Source organism: Talpa europaea, assembly GCF_964194135.1.
Source record: "Talpa europaea genome assembly, chromosome: 16".
NCBI lineage: Eukaryota > Metazoa > Chordata > Mammalia > Eulipotyphla > Talpidae > Talpa > Talpa europaea.
Window position 1 is genome coordinate 41,002,290 of NC_140084.1, and position 18,935 is coordinate 41,021,224.

General features: G+C 53.3%; 1 protein-coding gene across 2 annotated transcripts in view; it reads left to right on the top strand.

The window, feature by feature from the left end:
* Positions 1–4,444: 4,444 nt before the first annotated feature.
* The window catches only part of RYR1 (ryanodine receptor 1), a gene marked incomplete at its 5' end in the record, with an annotated part of 106,188 nt that continues 91,697 nt past the window's right edge, over positions 4,445–18,935 (top strand). For both annotated transcript variants that reach the window (XM_084257220.1, XM_084257219.1), the window contains 13 exons: positions 4,445–4,492; positions 9,360–9,479; positions 10,477–10,581; positions 11,374–11,448; positions 11,532–11,610; positions 11,894–12,006; positions 12,303–12,396; positions 13,426–13,519; positions 13,678–13,752; positions 14,267–14,423; positions 14,508–14,672; positions 16,373–16,494; positions 16,992–17,187. In XM_084257220.1, the coding sequence (XP_084113346.1) occupies positions 4,445–4,492; positions 9,360–9,479; positions 10,477–10,581; positions 11,374–11,448; positions 11,532–11,610; positions 11,894–12,006; positions 12,303–12,396; positions 13,426–13,519; positions 13,678–13,752; positions 14,267–14,423; positions 14,508–14,672; positions 16,373–16,494; positions 16,992–17,187 (1,443 nt within the window). The remainder of the gene's footprint in view (positions 4,493–9,359; positions 9,480–10,476; positions 10,582–11,373; positions 11,449–11,531; positions 11,611–11,893; positions 12,007–12,302; positions 12,397–13,425; positions 13,520–13,677; positions 13,753–14,266; positions 14,424–14,507; positions 14,673–16,372; positions 16,495–16,991; positions 17,188–18,935) is intronic.

The following is an 18,935-nucleotide window of genomic DNA, read 5'->3' on the forward strand; positions in this document are numbered from 1 at the left end:
GAACAGAACAGGCAGACTGAGGAAATACACTGCTGAGGGAGCAGTGGGCGCGGCAGGAGAAGTCTGCGCACCATGTGGGACCCTCGCCGGCAGCCAGGGATCGAAACAGTGCTACAGAGGCTGCGGGCAGCTTCGCAGCCCAGTGCTCAACCACTGCGCCACTAGGGGAGGCCCTCAACATCATGTCTTTTTGAGTCTTCCAGGTTAATATGTTTGGTTGTAGTTTATTCCTTTTCTTTGCTGTATATTTTCCATTGTGACACAGTCCGCATCTCTCAATGATGGGGAGACATGCTGAGAAATCCGCTGTTGGGCAATTTCATTGTGTGCCAGTGCCAGAGGGTCATTATACAAACCTGGGTGGTGTAGCCTACTACACACCCTGGCTAGATGGCACGCTTACTGGCACTGTTGTATATGTGGTTAGTCAATTACCGAAATATAAAGTGATACATGACTATATGCCACAATTTATTGATTGTTTCCAGTTGGAAGCAGTTGTGAATAATGTCGCTGTGAGCATTCTAGGACTTGCTTTTTTTTAATCTTTTTAAAAAATTATCTTTTTTTATTTTTTACATCATTACTCATTTTTAAACAGTATTTGCTTCCCCCCACCACATCAGGTGTAGTCCCCATAGAGTTTCCTTCACCAGTGCACCCGTGCACTATCACCTCAGTCCCCTGTGCTCCTCCCTCTCTCCCTCTGATCCCTCTCCCTCCTCCTCCCCTGCAGGATGTCTCTGTTTTTGCTCTGTTGTGTTTTGTACTGTTATTATTTTTTTACACTGATGTCTTTTTTGGTTCCCCTATATTCCTGCTATAAGTGAAACCATCCGATAGTTTTCTTTTTCCTTCTGGCTTATTTCACTGAGCATAATTCCTTCTAGCGCCATCCACGTTGCTGCGAATGGCATGAGTTTATCTTTTTTGATTGCTGAATAATATTCCGTTGTGTATATATACCACATCTTCTTGAGCCAGTTATCTATTTTTGGGCATTTGGGTTGTCTCCAGGTTTTACCTATTGTTAGCACTTGCCTTTTGATGAACATTAAGGTGTGCAATTCTGTAGAGTAGATACTCAGGAGTGGAATAAGTAGGTAATTAATATGATTCTGCCAAACCCAGTATATTAGTCACTCACTCAAAGCTATCCTAGAAGTGTATTTTTCTCCATTTTTTTCATTTAAAAAAGTCAGCATGGGGGGGCCTCCTTGGTGGTGCAAGGGGTTAAGTCTCAGCACTATGAAGCTATGGGCAGCCACTGCAGCATGAGTTCGATCCCTGGCCAGGGTGGTGACCCACATGGCACAGCAGACCTCTCCTGACTTGCCCGCTGCTCCCCTCAGCAGTGTATTTCAGTCAATCTGCCTGTTCTGCTCCCCACTCTGTCTCTGGTGAATCCTCTCACCCCCCCCACACTTCTGGCCTACACCCCAGCCTTGTATGCATAAATAAATAAAATAAATCTTAAAAAAAGTTACCATGGATGCTTTTTTTAAAAAAGATTCATTTATTTATGCATACAAGAACTGGCGTACAGGTCAGAGGTTCAGGGGGTGAGAGGATTCACCAGAGACAGAGTGGGGAGCAGAACAGGCAGACTGACTGAAATACACTGCTGAGGGGAACAGCGGGCAAGGCAGGAGAGGTCTGCTGTGTCATGTGGGTAGCTCCCTGGCCAGGGATGGAACTTGTGCTGCCAAGGCTGTGAATAGCTTCACAGTGCTGTGCTTAACCCCTTGTGCCACCAAGGAGGCCCCCCCTTTTTTCCATATCAGAAATTTAGATAAGCACAGTCTGTTTTAACTTTTCTCTTCTATGGTATGCCAATTCATTTCTGAGCTGTTCACCCCATCGCTTCCTCTTCCTGCCTCTTCTCTCCTCTGGTCTAAAGCGCTGCTGTCCTTAATGTGCCATCTCCCAGCTCCTCCCAGCAGCACCTGCATCTCAGAGAGGTGATGTAATGCTCCAGACTGACTCCAGCCTGTAATGTGAGTGTCTCCCGGCTCCAGGGACTCAGAGAAGCCTCAGGGAGGAGGTCGGAAAGATTGGCACTGGTATGTGTGCATGTCACCCTTGAGGTCCACAGGGATGGTTCATACCAACAATAACACTGACAGCCACAAAGGAAAAGACTTCTAAATCTGACCACAGCAACCCATCAGGCAGAAAGAAGATGCCTTTGATAACATGCAAATAAGGATTTCTTTGAATAAGAACAGCATGGGACAAATATCAGATAACAGAACGGAAAAAGGTAGTTACACTGTCTAAAATCAATGAGAAATTAATATCTAGGATGTAGACAGAACAGCAAGTGAAAAAGATAGCAACTCTGATGAGAATACCGGCAAAGATTAGCAGTGGGTGATGAGGAAGCTCTTAACAGCCTCCAGAGAAGAAGCTAGAAATTATTGGTAACCCATCAGGGCAGTGCAAATGGAAATGACAGTGAATCATCCTATTGGTCTGGCAAACATTAGAATGTGGAAAATGTCAAATGGCGGTTGAGGCTGTGGAGGCCTCGGAACCCTCAGGTCCTGGTGGTGGATGGTCATTGTCAAGGGCATGGGGCACCAGCAAAGCGCGTGCGTGGCTCTATCACTTGCCAGTGAATTCTGAGACTGTCACACCAACACTTTCTCAGCTCCATGAGGGGACATATACAAGGATGTTCACTGCAATGTTATTTTGGGGATCCTAGGGACAGCAAGGGTGTCCCCCCCCCCGGGGGAGGGTAAATACCAGAAGGGGTCAGTCACCAGGGAGTCCTGTGAAGCCCCCACAAGCCACTGAACAGGTAGCCAGTAACTGGGTAGTCATAATGGTGGCTGACCAAAAAAGAAACACTATTAATATCTTATGATATAATACACAATGACACAGAATAATTTGATGTTACATATAAAATTCTGAAGAAAAGCTTAATATTTGATATATTATGTAAAATAGATAATAGGATTATATTGTATTATCTAATTAATTAGCCTGATATGTTCCTCTTTAATTATAATAGTCTATAATCCAATAATATGGTAGAAACATATACAATATATTGTAATCATATGGTCAATATTTATGTAACACAAACCTATGATACATTTAGTAACATTTTATGTATAATTTTCTTGAACTGCATGGTATTGTTTTGTATGACTTAATAACTACCACTATATGTTAATAACAATCACTTTGATAGATCCACATATTAGTCAGTTACTATGTGGTTTGCTTGGATAAGTCACTTATACCTCCTGTGCCTCAGTTTCCCCATCTGGAAAGGGGATATTAATAGTACCTACCTCACAGAGCTGTTTCAAGGATTAAATGAGACCATTTTATTAAAAAATAAAAAGCACTTAAAATAGCGCCAATGAATAGGTAAGTGTAATGGAAGAGTTGCTGTCATCAGCAGCAGCATTCAAAATGATCTAATGCGTTTTCTTATGGAATCTTCCTCCACCCCAAGAGTAGTGTGTCTTCCGTATTACTTCAGATGACAGATGAGGGAACTGATGCTCAGAGGCACAAAGCTGCCTACCTGGCAGCAGGCCCAGATGTGTGAGGCATCCTCCCTTGGGCCTCCAGGCCTCACAGCTTCCTGTTTTAGGGAACTGCGGAGGCTGTCAGAGCTCCCCAGAGGCCCGGGGTACCCCCAAGAGCCGGTGTCTCCTCTAGCCTGCAGGGCCAGGAGCAATAAGAACTGGTTTACCAGGCTTCTGCTCTCCAATTTGCAAATCCCAGGGGTGGTCCAGCAAGTGGCCCTCTGTGACTCAGGCAGCCCCTGGGAGGAAGAAGGGATAGAATTTGGGGGGAGGGCGGGACCTGACCCTGGGGAAGTGGGCTTTTGTTATAAATAGCAGGTATTATGCAAATATCCAGACGCTGAAGAATGGTCAAGGACCCTGGCTCTGGTTCACATCTCTGGCTCTGCCTTTGTGTGGCTTTGGGCAAATCACTGTCCCTCTCTGTGGCAGATTTCCTCATCTGCAGAATGGGCACTGCTAGAGTACTGACTCCATGGAATTGCTGTGAGGACTACATCACGGATTTGAGCTGTGTCCTTGAAACTCTACGTGGCAAGGACCGGACATTTTTATTCCCTCTTCTTAACAACGCGGACAAAAGCAGGACTGATGTGAGACGCGAGCTGCAGGTACTGAGCGGGAACCTGTAGCCGAGACGCAGGGCTTGTGGGCGGGGCCCTGGGGAAGGGGGCGTGGCCTTGCCCTCCTGGCCCAATGAGGGCCGGGGGGCGTGGCCTCCTTCCCGTTCTGTCCAGCGCGCGCGTCCTCCTCGCAGTTCCATCTGCCTCGCGGGTACCTCGGGCGTCTGCGGAGGTCTCCGACCCCAGCCCGCCCCCCAGCCCCCCCGCCCCGCCTGCGGCCCCCTCTCTCTGCTCCCCGACCTCGGCCCCGGCCCCTCGGGCCTCGACATCATGGGTGACGGAGGAGAGGGCGAGGACGACGTCCAGTTCCTGCGGACGGTGCGTAGCAGCTCTTCCCGCTGTGCTGGGGGGTCTCCGGGCTCCCTCCCAGGCCCCGAGCGCCTCTCCGTCTCGGGAAGGCTCTGTCCTGCCCGGAGACGGCCTCTGAGGCTCGGGGTCTCTTGGGGTGAGAGTCCCTCTGTCTTGCCCCGTTTTTTGTGCCTCTTCGTCTCTCCTCTTCCTCGCCACGGAGAACTGGCAGAATGTGGAACTGCAGAATGGGGGGAGGATCTTGGGCTACTTTCTCCTGTGCAATGAGTGATTCGTCCCTGGGAAGGGGCGCAGCTGAGGGATCACCCCCTCCCACCCTGGAAGCAGGCACGAGGTGGTTCTAATTCCTGAGCTTAATTTAGCTGTCTGCCCCCCCCCACCACCTGGCCCTAATTCTCTTCTTGTTCCAGACTCTGACCTATTTACATTCTCGGGAAGGGGGCCGGAGTGGACTGGAGGACCCCAATTCCTTTGAACTCTCAGTTCTAAAGTGTCTTCTAGAGGGTCCCTTGGACCCTCGGTGCTGGGTCTTCTTTCTTACCCCCTTCGTTTCGGGAGGGAGAGTCGGCTGTGGCTGCTAATGGTCTCTGAATGGAGTGTCTCCATATCCATCTCTGGTTATCTCTGTTTCTCCATCTCTGTCTCCCTGTCTCGGTCTTTGTTCTTTGGCTTCAGGTTCCCTCTGCCTCTCTCGCTCTGTCTACCATCTCTGAACCCTGGCTGGGGCCAGGGGTGGGAATTGGAACAACAGGTGTCCCTCCCAGAATAGCCCGATTTTCTGGGGCCTGGGCTTGGGACAGGGTGAGGATGGAGGGCGGGGGCGGGGGCTGGGGCTGCCTATCTTATAGTCCTTCCCACTTTTCCCTCCAGTGGCTTGGCTGGGTGTGGGGGTGTGAGTATGGGAGGGATGTTCTCGCCTCTGGGCCAGGTCTGATGACCCTGCACTATTTCTTTGGCTCCCCCTCCTGGGCCCTGAGAAAATGCTGACACAGCATTCCGGCCCCAGAATAGGACCCTGGTCAGCCGGGTCCGGTTTCCTGGGTGGGAGGCAGGAACAGCTGATGCTGGTATGAAGGATAGGGACAGCTGGACATTCAGCTTCACCCCGGCTTCTTGCCCCAGCCGCAGTCCCTTAGCAGACACTATGGGTTGGGCTCTCTTCTCCACCCCGGTCCTAATAAGACCAAGGCCATGATCAGCCCCCCCTGAGCAGCAGTGCCCAGGGCCACTGCCTCCTCATGCATCTAATTATATCCTCGCTGCCCTATCTTCTGAGGTAGGGCCCTATCTTTATCTCCATGGGAGATTTGCGGGAAACCGAGGCTTGAGTGGTGTGGTCATTTGCCCAAGGTCAAGGCCAGGAAAGTGGCAGCTCCGGATGCCCCTGAGGCCTTGTCCTTCTGCTTTCCCAAGAGAAAAGCTGGGCTCACACTTGCCAAAATAGCTAGCGTTGGTCCCAAGGCCTGGCCCTGGTGTCACTTGGCCGCAGGCTCAGTCTGTTTTCTGGAACTTTATCGAGGTGGCATGGTTGGTATTCTCAAACTTTTGGGACATGGTCCCACCAGTAAGACATGGTTTTATTTTTTTTTAAAGATTTATTTATTTATGCATACAAGAACTAGGGTACAGGCCAGAGGTGTGGGGGGTGAGAGGATTCACCAGAGACAAAGAGTGGGGAGCAGAACAGGCAGATCCACTGAAATACACTGCTGAGGGGAGCAGCAGGTGAGGCAGGAGAGGTCTGCAGTGACATGTGGGTATCTCCCTGGCCAGGGATCAAACTCGTGCTACAGTGGCTGCGGATAGCTTTATAGGTTGCATGTTAACCCCTTGCACCACCAGGGAGGCCCCAGTGTAATATTCTTGACATTCGCCTGTGTATCGTGTACCAAGAGTTCATTTCTTTTTGTTGCTGAGTAGTAGTCCATGTGAATCTGCACAATTTGCTTGTCCTGCTGATGAATTTGGGTTGCCTGCAGCTCATGCAAGTGTGAACAAATTAGGTGCATTCACACATACCTATTTTTAACCATAACAAATTTCATCAAATGTAGGTAGCCCTTGGCGCAAGAGAGGCATGTCGCTATTTTCTGTTCTTGCTCTACTTATTTCAGTTTTTCAGCGTGATGGTCATGGCCTCCCCCATAGATTTCATTTCCCTCTGATGGTTGGCGACCTCTCACCCTACCCAGACTGGGGTTTCTCAAAGCATGGTCCACACTGGAACCCATTGGGAGCTGGCTAATCCACTGATCAGGCTGTGTAGCGGGGGAGACTGGATAGTAAAGAAGCTGTATTTTCAACCAGACCATCCCTTCCCCTTCATTCTGATGCAGGACAAAGTTTGAGAATCATTGGTGGAGCAATTAGGACCCCTGTCTCTGGTTTACATCCCAACTTTGCCATTTGCTTATTTCCTAACTGTGGGCAAGTGATTTTCTTTTCCTTCTGAACCTCAATTTCCTAATCTGAAAAGTGGGGACAAAAATATGTACCATAAAGATTCAAGGGGCTCATGCAAATTTCTTCCCACTCGCCCCCTTTCTCCTGCAGCTGCCATGCTATGTCCTGTGCTCCCTCCAGCCACCGGTCTTTGCACAGGCTTCCCCTCCTCCTGGAACATTCTTCTCCCAGAGATGATCAGGACTGATTCCTTCTCGTTATTTGGACAGGGGTCACTCAAATGTCACATCCTTGGAGAGGCTGCCTCTTCACTGCCCTCACATCTCTTACATCACCTGGGGTTATTTTTTCCATAATCCTTACCACCAACGTTAAAATGAGGAAGGTATTCACTTGCCCATTACCTCACTACCACGAAGATGTCAGCTCTGTGATGACAGGGATTTTGTCTGCTTTAGTCACTGCTTTGGTGCCTATAATAGCGCCTGGCACAGAGCACATGCTCAGTAAATGTCTGAAGATTTATTTATTTATGCATGCAAGAGCTGGGGTGTAGGGCAGAGGTGGGGGGGTGAGAGGATTCACCAGAGACAGAGTGGGGAGCAGAACAGGTAGATCTATTGAAATACACTGCTGAGGTAGGTCTGCTGCAGACCTGTGGGTCACCTCCCTGGCCGGGGATCGAACTCGTGCTGCAGTGGCTGGCAATAGCTTGAGAGTGCTGTCTTTAACCCCTGCACCACCAGGGAGGCCCCCAAATGTCTGTTAAATGAATATGAAGACCTGAGTGTAAGGCCTAGTAGAAAGTAAGTGCTTAATAAATGCAAGCTATGTGATGCTGACAAATACACGAATGACTGGTGTGTGACAATGTGGGGGGCTGGTGGTTACAAGATAGAGCAATCCTGGGGTCTCCTGCCAACAAGTCAGATCTCTGTCCCTCCTCCCAGTCTGGATGGACAGACAGACCAAGGGCAGCCTGTGTGGATGGGAGCCTAGGGTTGGAACATGTTTGTGTGATGTGCTTGGAAGGGCTGGAGGCTGCGGCCTTAGGCAGGATGGCTAACCTGCTTGAACTTGTTTCCTTTGCTATGAAATAACATAACCACTGTTTACTCAGTGGTTAAGAGCTGGGGTCTTTATCACTTTTGACTGAGATGGCAGTAAAAACATTGAGCAATCTCTCCCCTATATTATATTAGTTAGAAATATTAATATGGCTACTATGTTAATATATTAGAAGGGATCTAATGTCCCAAGAGTGTGGCTCTACAGCCACGGCATTGGGATCAAATGCCAGCCATGCCCTATGCTGGCTGTGTGACCTTGGGCAAGCCACTGTACCTCTCTGAGCCTCAGTTTTCTCAGCTTCACATGATAGGGCTTGTGGCAAGAGTTTAATTAATTAAAATACACTAAGTTTTTGCTATGGGACCCAGCACCTAGGAAAATGCTTTTCTTTTACTTTGGACTTTAAAATTCATAGTCTTGAAATCATTTCAAGCTCAGAGAAAAGTTGCAAGGTTAATTCAAAGCATTTCCCTGTGGCCTTCAACCCTTTCCCCAGATGTTGAGTTTGCCACATCTGCTTTATCTTTCCTTCCATCCCCCCCCCCCATATTTTTTCCCTGAACTGCTTGAGAGTAAGTTGCAGGCACCCTTTAAACACATCAGTGTACGTTTCTTACAAGCGAGGGCTGTCTCCTGCAAAGCCACAGTACCGCACAGCTCTGGAAGCAGGTAAATCTAGTAATGTCATCCATGGCTTGACGAGGGTCCTGTCCACGACAGGCTGGATATACACCAAGAGGCCCAAGAGGCCACACCATCCGGCCCAGGGGTGTCACCAGCCACGCTGTCTAGGTTTGCGTGAGCACACGCTGTGACTTCACACAAAGCTGGAACCTGCCAACAGGGCCTCATTTTAGGTCTCGCGCAGCTGGATTGCTCTGGTGCCACCGTCCAGTCCTCAGCCAGTCCCTAGTCACCTCTGGCCAGTGGTCTCAGTGTCCTCCTTTAGGGCCTGTCCCTTCCGGCCAGCGTCCAGCCCAGGCGCTAGCATTTCAGTCAGGTGTTAGAAAGCGCTCGTTAAGTGAGAGCTGGCATTAAAAGAACAACACAGGAGAAATGCAAGGAGGCTGAGCTGAGAATGCACCTGACCTGAGGTGCTCCTAGTTTCCACCTTCCAGTGGCTCACTTGCTGACCCCCCGGGAGGCCCCCCGAGTGAGCAGGACTCGGGTTCAAACCCCAGCTCCTCCTGTTACCAGTGTGTGACCTGAGACAAGCCAGGGCTCCTCTTTGAGCCTCAGTTTCCCCAATTTTAATGGGGGTGACGTGGCTCCTACCTCATGGGGATGTGAGAAGTGTGCAGGGCCCTCAGCGTGGCTCTGACTGGAGGAATCGGGGGGCAGGCTTCTCTTCTTTAGAGGGCCCATGGATATGGGTGAGCCCTGACCCCCCTCTCACCCCCAGGATGACGAGGTGGTCCTGCAGTGCAGCGCCACCGTGCTCAAGGAGCACCTCAAGCTCTGCCTGGCCGCCGAGGGCTTTGGCAACCGCCTCTGCTTCCTGGAGCCCACCAGCAATGCCCAGGTCTGTGGCGGGAGGGCGGGTAGGGGAGCAAGAGGGAGTCTCGGGATGGACTGTCATGGGTTCAGAGAGGATGTGAAGAGGGGTCCAGATAGGAGAGAAAATGGAGGGGGGCTAGAAGAGAATGGGGGCCAGCGAGTCTGAGGTGGGTAGAGGGAGAGGTGTGAAGAGGGGGGCACAGGGGGTCCAGGGGTCTGAGGGACAGGCAGCCTTGGCCTCAAGGAGAAGGTGGCCTGAACATCTAGGAGTTGGGGCCTGAGGAGGGATTGGGGGTCTCAGCGGGAAAGAGGGGGTGCAGAGAGTCTTGAATCCAAGGGAAAAGGACCTGGCAGTTAGGGGATGCTAGCAGGGGGTTCACTGGGGGGAGGTTGGTGGGTGTACAGAACCTGGGGGTGATGAGGGCTCAGGTTCTGAGGGAAGAGGTGAGCTGGGGGATAGGGTAGGGGCTGAGAAAGGGAGGTGATATATCCTCTGAGGGAGGAGACCAAGTCTGGGGGGTCTGAGAGTCTTCGGTCCAAGGGGGAGGTCTCTGGGAGTCTGAGGTGACCGGGGCGGGTGCAGCAGTGGTCATGGGCATCAGAGGGAGGAGGCAAGGGCTGGGTCTGTCTGTGGTGACAGCAGAGGTGCAGCTTCCTTTGGGGCTGGAGGCACTTGGGTCACCTTTAGGGGAAGGCACAGAGGGGCTTCCATGCGTTGAAAAGGGTGCAGTGTGTGTGAGGGGGAGTCACGGGGCTGAAGCTTCCTAGGATGTGGGGTGGGGTGTAGGTTACTTGAGTAGGGAGGGTACTGTGGAAGTTTCTGTGAGGTTCAGGTGAGGGAGCAAGTCTCGAAGTGATGCTGGTATAGATTTGGGGTGCCCAAAGGGACAGAGTACAGGGGCTTTGGGAGGGGGTCGGGCTGGGGTCAGGGGCTGTGAGGGGTATAGATATTCAGGCTGGGGGCAGGGGAGAAGCAGAGCTCAGGGGCCTTCAGGCCCCCCACTCACACTGCCACCCCTCAGAATGTGCCCCCCGACCTGGCCATTTGCTGCTTCGTCCTGGAGCAGTCCCTGTCCGTGCGAGCCCTGCAGGAGATGCTGGCCAACACCGTGGAGGCTGGCACAGAGGTAAGGCTCCGGCCTGCAGGGGCACGGTGGCTGGGGTGCGCAGGGCCTGAGGCGTTTACCAGCTGCTCTTCTTCCTCTCTGCCCACCCCACAGGCCCTCAATTTGGATAAGTGGGTAGGTTTGGAATTGGGTGTCACCTGTCTTGACCCCTCCTCTCCTGACCCCAGGCCTACCTCTTAGGCTCACATCCTGCACACAGGGGCTGGGGGTCTCCCCCACTCCTGCTGTCAGGGCTGTGGAGCCCAGAACAGGCCAGGCAGGCAGGAAGGAAGGCAGGGGGCGCTCAGCCCCAGTCCCCTTCTTTCTCCTGCCCTTTTTCCTGTCTCCCAGTCTTTCCCCAGCCTGATCTGATCTCAGCTCTTCTCCGCATGGGACCTCTCCCCTCCTCACCCCCATCCCAAGTGTGGGTCCCCTCCGGTCCCGGAGTGGGTCCGCCATGTGATCATGCACCCCATCACATGGCCTCCTCAGAGCATGGGCATGTGGGAGCCCGGATGGGAGGCATGAGCGCCCGGGCGTACCCCCTCCCCCACAAGAGATGCCAAGTCTCTTGGGTTTGGGGGGGTGGCCAACATGTAACAACTGGTCAGACAGCACTGGCCAAGCCGACAACAGAGAAGACACGGGGCTTTGGGGAACACAGGCTACTCCATCCCTGCTTCCGTGGGTAGGGCAGAGAATCTGTTCAGGGATTCTTGCCGAACGGGATATTTTATGGGGAGCAGATCCCCACCTGGACAGGCCTGAGGGCTTGGGGGCCTGTGCTGACTATTGCTGTCCTGCCCCCCACAGTCGTCCCAGGGCGGGGGACACAGGACGCTCCTGTATGGCCACGCCATCCTGCTCCGACACGCTCACAGCCGCATGGTGAGTGCCTAAGTGAGGAGCGCGGGCCGGGGCGGGGGTGCAGTGGCTGTCTGGGGGTGTCTGACTCCCCTTTACAACTCTAGTATCTGAGCTGCCTCACCACCTCCCGCTCCATGACCGACAAGCTGGCTTTTGACGTGGGGCTGCAGGAGGATGCAACAGGTGCGGGGGCTAGAGGGGGTGGGGGTGCGCAGGCAGGAAGTTGGGGTGCAGAGGTCTGCAGAACTCCGGTGGGGAGCACAGAATACTTGGATGGACACATTCTGGACAGGGAGACTTGGGGGGACCCTGGGAAGAATCCCAGGGCAGTAATAGGGGACAGCATGGGGGACAATAGCCGTACATTTTGAGCAAGGGGTTTGGCAGGTCAGTGGCTGGGAATGCCTTGGGGAAGGGCATTCTGGGAAGCCTTCATGCTGGCAGTTCCCCCTGCTCCCGCCCCCAGGAGAAGCCTGTTGGTGGACGATGCATCCAGCCTCTAAGCAGAGGTCCGAAGGGGAGAAGGTCCGCGTCGGGGATGACCTCATCCTTGTTAGTGTGTCCTCTGAGCGCTACCTGGTGAGCAATCCTGCCCGTCCCCCTCCTGCTGCCCTGGGCCAGAGTGCTCGGTGCAGCCTTTACCTCACCAGGGGTCAGCTTGGTCTCTACCCACAACATCCTGACTCCCGATTTCTGCTTTCCTGACCTCTGGCATCCAGTTTCTGGCTCCTGACTCCCCACTTCTCCATTACCTTGATCTTGGTTGCCTGATCTGTGACCTTGACTTTTCTGTCTCCCATCTGCCGGTTTCTGGCACTCTGGAACTGTGGCCCACCCGGCATCATCTCTGACCCCCATAAACTCGTGGTCCCCAGCACCTGTCCACAGCCAGTGGCGAGCTCCAGGCTGACGCCTCCTTCATGCAGACACTGTGGAACATGAACCCCATCTGTTCCTGCTGTGAAGAAGGTGAGGGCCTCAGACCTCTGATCCCTAAACAGAGACCCTCCCCCCAAATTGACCTCCATCTTTGCCCCTCAGGCCCCATGCCTGTATCTCCAGATTGTGACTGTCATGCTAGATCTTCAAATCTGGTACCCCAGAGTGCAGACCATGCCCCCTGCCCCTTCCAAGCCCCAAACTCAGTATCAGACTCTCAAACTGAGACCCTAAAGTATTTGTTCCCACACTAAACTCAAGTCTTTCAGGTCAGACCCCTAGAATAGGAGGCAAATTTAGAACATCAAGTTTGGAGCTCATCCTTGAGACCCCCCAATCCAATCTCAGATTCCCTAACCAAGACGAATGCTGACCTCAAATCTGAGCCAACCAACCTCAAACCTCCTAGCTTTAACCTCAGTCTCCCATTACCTCCCAGATTCAGACCTCATGCTGAGGCCCCAAGTCATGGCCTCAAACCTTTGACTGCAACACTTGAACCCAAACCTTGGGGCCCCAGACCGGAGCCACGTTGCACTCTGAACCACAGACACACAAATTCAGGCCTTTACCTCAGACCTTGAACCTCAGGCCAGACGACTTCAAAGTATAAACCTCAGATGTCTCCAAACCCAGACCCCAAAGTTTAGATGACTCAAAACTTGGGCTTCAACCTCAGGCCCACCCGTCACACCTCTAAACCCAGAGCCCAAATCAAGCTTAGATCTCAGATCCTGATAACAGGAAACATGAGACCCAAACCTCCCACTCCAACCTCAAAAATCCAGACACAAACCCACCTTCAGCCCTGCATACCCGGACACCTGAACACATCTCCCCAACCTCAGACTCCTCACTTCATACCTTAGCCTTAGCCCAAACCACAAACGTCCACTTTCTTGCCTGAAATACAGATCACCAACTGCACCCCTCCAAACCCAAGGCCCAGCCGCGCCCCACCCCCCCAAGGGAGAAGCAGCACTCCCTGTCTCCATTTTAGCTCCCACTCTCTCTGGGGTTCCAGCCCCAGCGTGACCGGCTTCCCCTGCTCCTCCGCAGGCTACGTCACCGGGGGCCACGTTCTCCGCCTCTTCCACGGACACATGGACGAGTGTCTGACCATCTCCCCCTCCGACAGTGAGGACCAGCGCAGGTCTGGGCTGGGGTCAGGAGCACCTTGGGCAGGGATGGGGGTTGTGGGGAGGAGGGCGAAGTTCAGCTGGGCGTCTGGAACCTCATGGGTAGAGCCAGGGGTCAGATTTTGCTGTGCTGGAGCCTGAACCCCTGACTTACTTTCTCCCTTGTCCCCAGACTGGTCCACTACGAGGGGGGAGCTGTATGCACCCATGCCCGCTCCCTCTGGAGACTGGAGCCACTGCGAATCAGGTGGGGGCAAGGCGGCCGGGCAGGGGAGGGGCTGGGGATTTCTGGGGACCTAGGAGGAGAGAAAGGGTCTTGAAGGAAGAACGGAGGAAGAGACAGGAGAGTTTTGAGGGAAAATCTGGGGAACCCAAGAGAGCTATGAAGAACCTCAGGGATGCTATGGGTCTGGAGGAAAAGCATGCTCCCCTTAGGGAGAGGGGTTCCTGAGTGAGAGATCAGGGGGTCCAGAGTGAAAATGTGGTGATTGTAAGGGAAGAAGATGACAGGTCTGGGAAAACTGGGGGCACTGGAGACATGTGGGGAGTCCTAAGGAAGCTGTGAGGGCCTGAGAGAAGATTTGGGACCCTGAAGGACCACTGGTGGGCCTACAAAATATTTGGGGGCCCAAAGAAGTTTGGGGGCACCCAGGAAAAAAGTTGGGATTTGAAGAGATTTGGGCCAAGATAGGGTATCCATGGGAGGACTGGGGTGTCCTCTGAGCCCCTTCACCCTCATCCCCCACCCTCACCCTCCACAGCTGGAGTGGAAGCCACCTGCGCTGGGGGCAGCCGCTTCGCATCCGGCATGTCACCACAGGGCGGTACCTGGCACTCACCGAGGACCAGGGCCTGGTGGTGGTCGATGCCAGCAAGGCCCACACCAAGGCCACGTCCTTCTGCTTCCGGACCTCCAAGGTCAGTGGGGTCAGAGTGCCCAGCGAGACTCCCCCATTGAAGGCACAGGCCAAGGAGGCTGACCTTTCTCCCCTGCCCCTGCAGGAGAAGCTGGATGTGGCCCCCAAGCGGGACGTGGAGGGCATGGGCCCCCCTGAGATCAAGTATGGGGAGTCTCTGTGCTTCGTGCAGCACGTGGCCTCGGGCTTGTGGCTCACCTATGCAGCTCCGGACCCCAAGGCCCTGAGGCTCGGCGTGCTCAAGAAGAAGGTGGGTGCCTGACAGAGGCAGGGGCAGGAAGGCACTAGGGTGGTCATGCTCGAATCTTCAGGAGTTTGGGGATGGGACTGAGAGAAAAACAGAGAAACAGGGAAAAAGAGGGACCTCTATCATCTATCCATCTGTCCGTCCATCCATCCACCCATCCATCTAACTTTCTGTCTTTCTATCTATCTAAAGAGAGAGACAGGGAGACACAAACTAAGCAACTCAGAACAACATTCAACAAACTGAAGTACCCAAGTCACTGCATGTGTGTGTGTGTGGGTGGGTGTGTGTGTAAAAATAGGTGGGGCTGCCCAGCCCCTCCCTCCTCTCTCAGGACTCAGAAGTGGTAACATCCACCTTTACTGAAGTGTGCAGTTTCACAAGAGGAGAGTGAGAAAATTGCTTTTGATGGAGGGAACAAATAACACGAGCACAGGCCTTGAGGTTGAAATGGGGTGGGTGGTGGTGGTTGTTTTTATAAAAAGGACAGGTTTATTAGGAAAAGGAAAAAGGAAAAATGAGAGGCGCCTGCATAGTCACAGGGGGGCAGGAGCTGCTGCTGCTGCTGCTGCTTTGCCTGAAGTGGGTGGTCTGGTTGCAGTAACAGAGAGAAGATCCGGTTTGGTGAGGACAGAGAGGGGATTAGGAGGAGGGATATGGGGCCTTGGCAGCCATGGGGAGGATCCTGGCCTCTGCGTGAGATGGAGTCACCAGTTTTGAGCAAGTCTGGAAGGTGATGTGGATCAGGTCCATTGGGTGCCATAGCTGCTTTTGGGGACAGATGTGGAGGGTGGAGCTGGAGTAGGAGTAGCTGTCAGGGTGCAGGCAGACGATGACAGCAGCAGGACCAGCGTGGGGTCTGTGGAGTGGGGAGAGGTGGCCATCCTGGTTGTTGAAATTGATGGGGTTTCCTGACAGGCTGGATGTGAGGGTGAAAGAGGCGGGTGAGGATGCCTCGAGTTTTGCCCTGAGCAACCGGAAGGATGGAAGTGAGTTCGAGACAGTCCCATATCCGCTCAGGGGCACAGGGACCTGAGCTTTCAGCCCCCGGGCCTAGACTAGGATCACTCTAAAGATTTGTGGGGTGAATGAATAGGAAGGGAGGTACCGTTTGCAAAAAATGAGGCCTGTGGTTGGACACATGAACTGAGGCTGCAGAGGTGGGTCTGCCCAGAGAGGGCAGGAGGGAGGTGTCGCCGGCAGGGGCTGGTATCCTCAGCCCTGGGACTGAACTAGTTGCGGGGCAGGCAGAGGTCAGCTCAGGGGAAAGTTGGCAGCCATGATGCCTAACCACACAACAAGGGGGCCAGGGGTCTGTCTGGGACATGTTAAGTCTGGGGTGCCTTTAGCGATTTCTGGTGGGGGGATGTGAAGTTATAAGTATAAGCAAGTGGAGAAGGTCTGCCTGGAGACACACAAGCTAGGGAGAAACAGAGAATCAAAGTGAGACAGAGACAGAGAGAGACAGGCATGATAGCCAGAGACAGGGAGAGAGACAGAGATAAAGATGGACAGACAGAAGGAAAAGGGGACAGAGACATGGAGAAACAGGAGGGGTTGGGAAAAGAGACACAATGAAATACACACAGATGAAGGATAGAGGAAGAAGGCACTAATGGGGCAGCTTTGGCGGTAGAATCTGGAGGCCTGGCCCTGGGCAGCTGGGATCCTTCTGATGTCTCTGTCCCCCCCCCCCCTGCCAGGCCATGCTGCACCAGGAAGGCCACATGGACGACGCGCTGTCCCTGACCCGCTGCCAGCAGGAGGAGTCCCAGGCCGCCCGCATGATCTACAGCACAGCTGGGCTGTACAACCAGTTCATCAAGTGAGTCACCTTGTACTCTGACCTGGGCTCCAGGCCACCCTTTGGCCCCCAAGCGCCTGGCGTTCATGCACCTCACCCCTTTAACCTCCACCTCTGACATCCACACCCCTCTCCGACATCCATCTCTGAGGTCACCCCTAATATCTAAACTCCTAACCTCTGTACACTTGACCCCTAATCTGACCTCACAGCCATGACTTTGACCTCACATCCCATCACCACCTACCTTTCAAGCCTCTGACATCCAAACCCTTGGCCTGGACCTCCCCAGGCCTTCTCGGCCCCGTCCTGTGCACACGGGAGCCAGCCCCAGCCCCGGCTCTTTCCCTGACCACGGTGTGACCTCGGGCCACGCTCTCCTCTCGCCATGGCGCAGTCTCCCCCCTGATAAACTGGTGTGAATGTGGGAGTTCCGAGGGGCCAGGGGGCGGGACTCGCGAGCGCCTCACAGCAAGCAGCCCTTGGGGCTCCTGGCTGACTCTGCGCGGTGCCGGCAGGGGCCTGGACAGCTTCAGCGGGAAGCCGCGGGGCTCGGGGCCGCCGGCTGGCACGGCGCTGCCCATCGAGGGCGTTGTCCTGAGCCTGCAGGATCTCATCGGCTACTTCGAGCCGCCCTCCGAGGAGCTGCAGCACGAGGAAAAGCAGACCAAGCTGCGCAGCCTGCGCAACCGCCAGAGCCTCTTCCAGGAGGAGGTGGGGCCCCGGCGACGGAGGGGCGGGGTCTGTGGGCGCAGGGGCGGGGCCCGGTCGGAGAATGGGCGGAGTCTGTGGAATGGGCGGGGCGCTGGGGCACCAGAGGGGCGGGGCCTGCAGGGGGCGGGGCATGTGAGAGCAAGCTGGAACCGAGAGGTGAGGCTGGAATGCATCCCAGGCCTTTCACCTGAGGGGAGGTGGCCAGGACTAGGTGAAGCTCAGGGCTGAGACAACGTTTTTGGAGACAAGACCTGGGAAGAAGGAAATGAGTCGGACGGGGCTGCCAGATTCAGGGAGTCTGTGGGGCCTGAGGCACCCCTCAGGACAGACCCCAAGTGGGGCCTGGCGGGTTTTCGGGCGTCGGGGATGGCAGTGAAGGGAGGTGCTTCACCTGGGATCCGAGGCAGTGAGTCTGTGTTATAAGAGCATGGAGGGAAGAGATCGGAGGTGTCTGAATGGGATAGGGGCTGAATGGGGTGTGAGGAGAGGGTGGATAAAATTCCAGGGATCTGATATCTCCACAGTAATGGGAGAAGCTTCCAAATTGGCTCCCCTCCTCTCCAGGGACTCCCAGTCTGATGGTGGTAGCAGACTGAGAAATGTTAATTGTAAAAATAACACAACTTACTTAGAGTGGAATTAGCATATGCAAAGCACTTAGAAGGGTGCCAGCAGATAGTAAATGCCGTGTAAATGTTACTGGTTATTATTACCTTGCATTTTGCCCTTCCTGTGTGTTCAGGGCTTTTGTGTACATGACCTTCTGCTAACCCACGAGTGCTGCAGTTCCCATTGTATACATAGATGGGTCACCGAAACTCAGGGTGATTCAATAGCAGTCAGCTACTCAACAAACAGGCCAGGGGATAGAGTTATAAACAAAACAAAAAAATCCCTGTCCTCGTGGAATTGATGTGGTGGTGGTGGTGGCGAGGATAGGTAATCAATGAAATCAGTAAATTGATGGTAAATGCCAAGGAGAAAAAGAAAGCTGGGTTCAGTGGAGAGTACTAGGGTTCCTGCAGCTTAAAATAGAGCTGTGCGGGAGGGTGCCCTGAATGAAGGGGAGATGTTCAGTAGGGGAAGGGATATGGAGGAGACAGAGGGCCATGAGTGCTCAGGCTGCGAGGTGGGAGTATACCTGGGGGGACTGGTGGAGGGTGGAAAGAGATAAGGGTGGACAGGTGATCAGGACCTGTCATGTGAGGACTTTGGCTTTGGGAGCTACAGGAGGGTTAGGTCTTCTGACGTCACTAGTTCACAACTGGTTGATGGCAGAGCTAGTTTGTGTGACTCCTGGGTACCTGTGCCATCTCTCTTACTAAAGATCTGGACCCCCTACTCTTTCTAAAGGCTATGCATACAACAGTTGACATCTGTTAAGTAACAAAAAGCCAACAGAGCTCATTTTAAAGATCTTATTGGCTTTATTAAATGATTCATGGCTTGGGCAGCATCCCATCTATCAAGAAGACAGGCTTTCCAAAAAGCTGTATGAAATGAAAGGTTTTTATAGGGAGGAAAAGGGCAAGAACAGGGGATTATTTCTGGCTTAGGTAACCTACTCCAAGGAAATGGAAAACGGTCTTGTGGCGGATTATTACATTTTCTTTTGGGGAGTGGAAAAGAGTACTTTATTGGTGCTGACCAGAAAATTCCATACTGACTGGTTAGGATTACATAGGAGACTGTAAGTGCAGAGGACTTGAAACTGCATTTAGGTGAGGTATTATGTCTTGGTGGGCTTA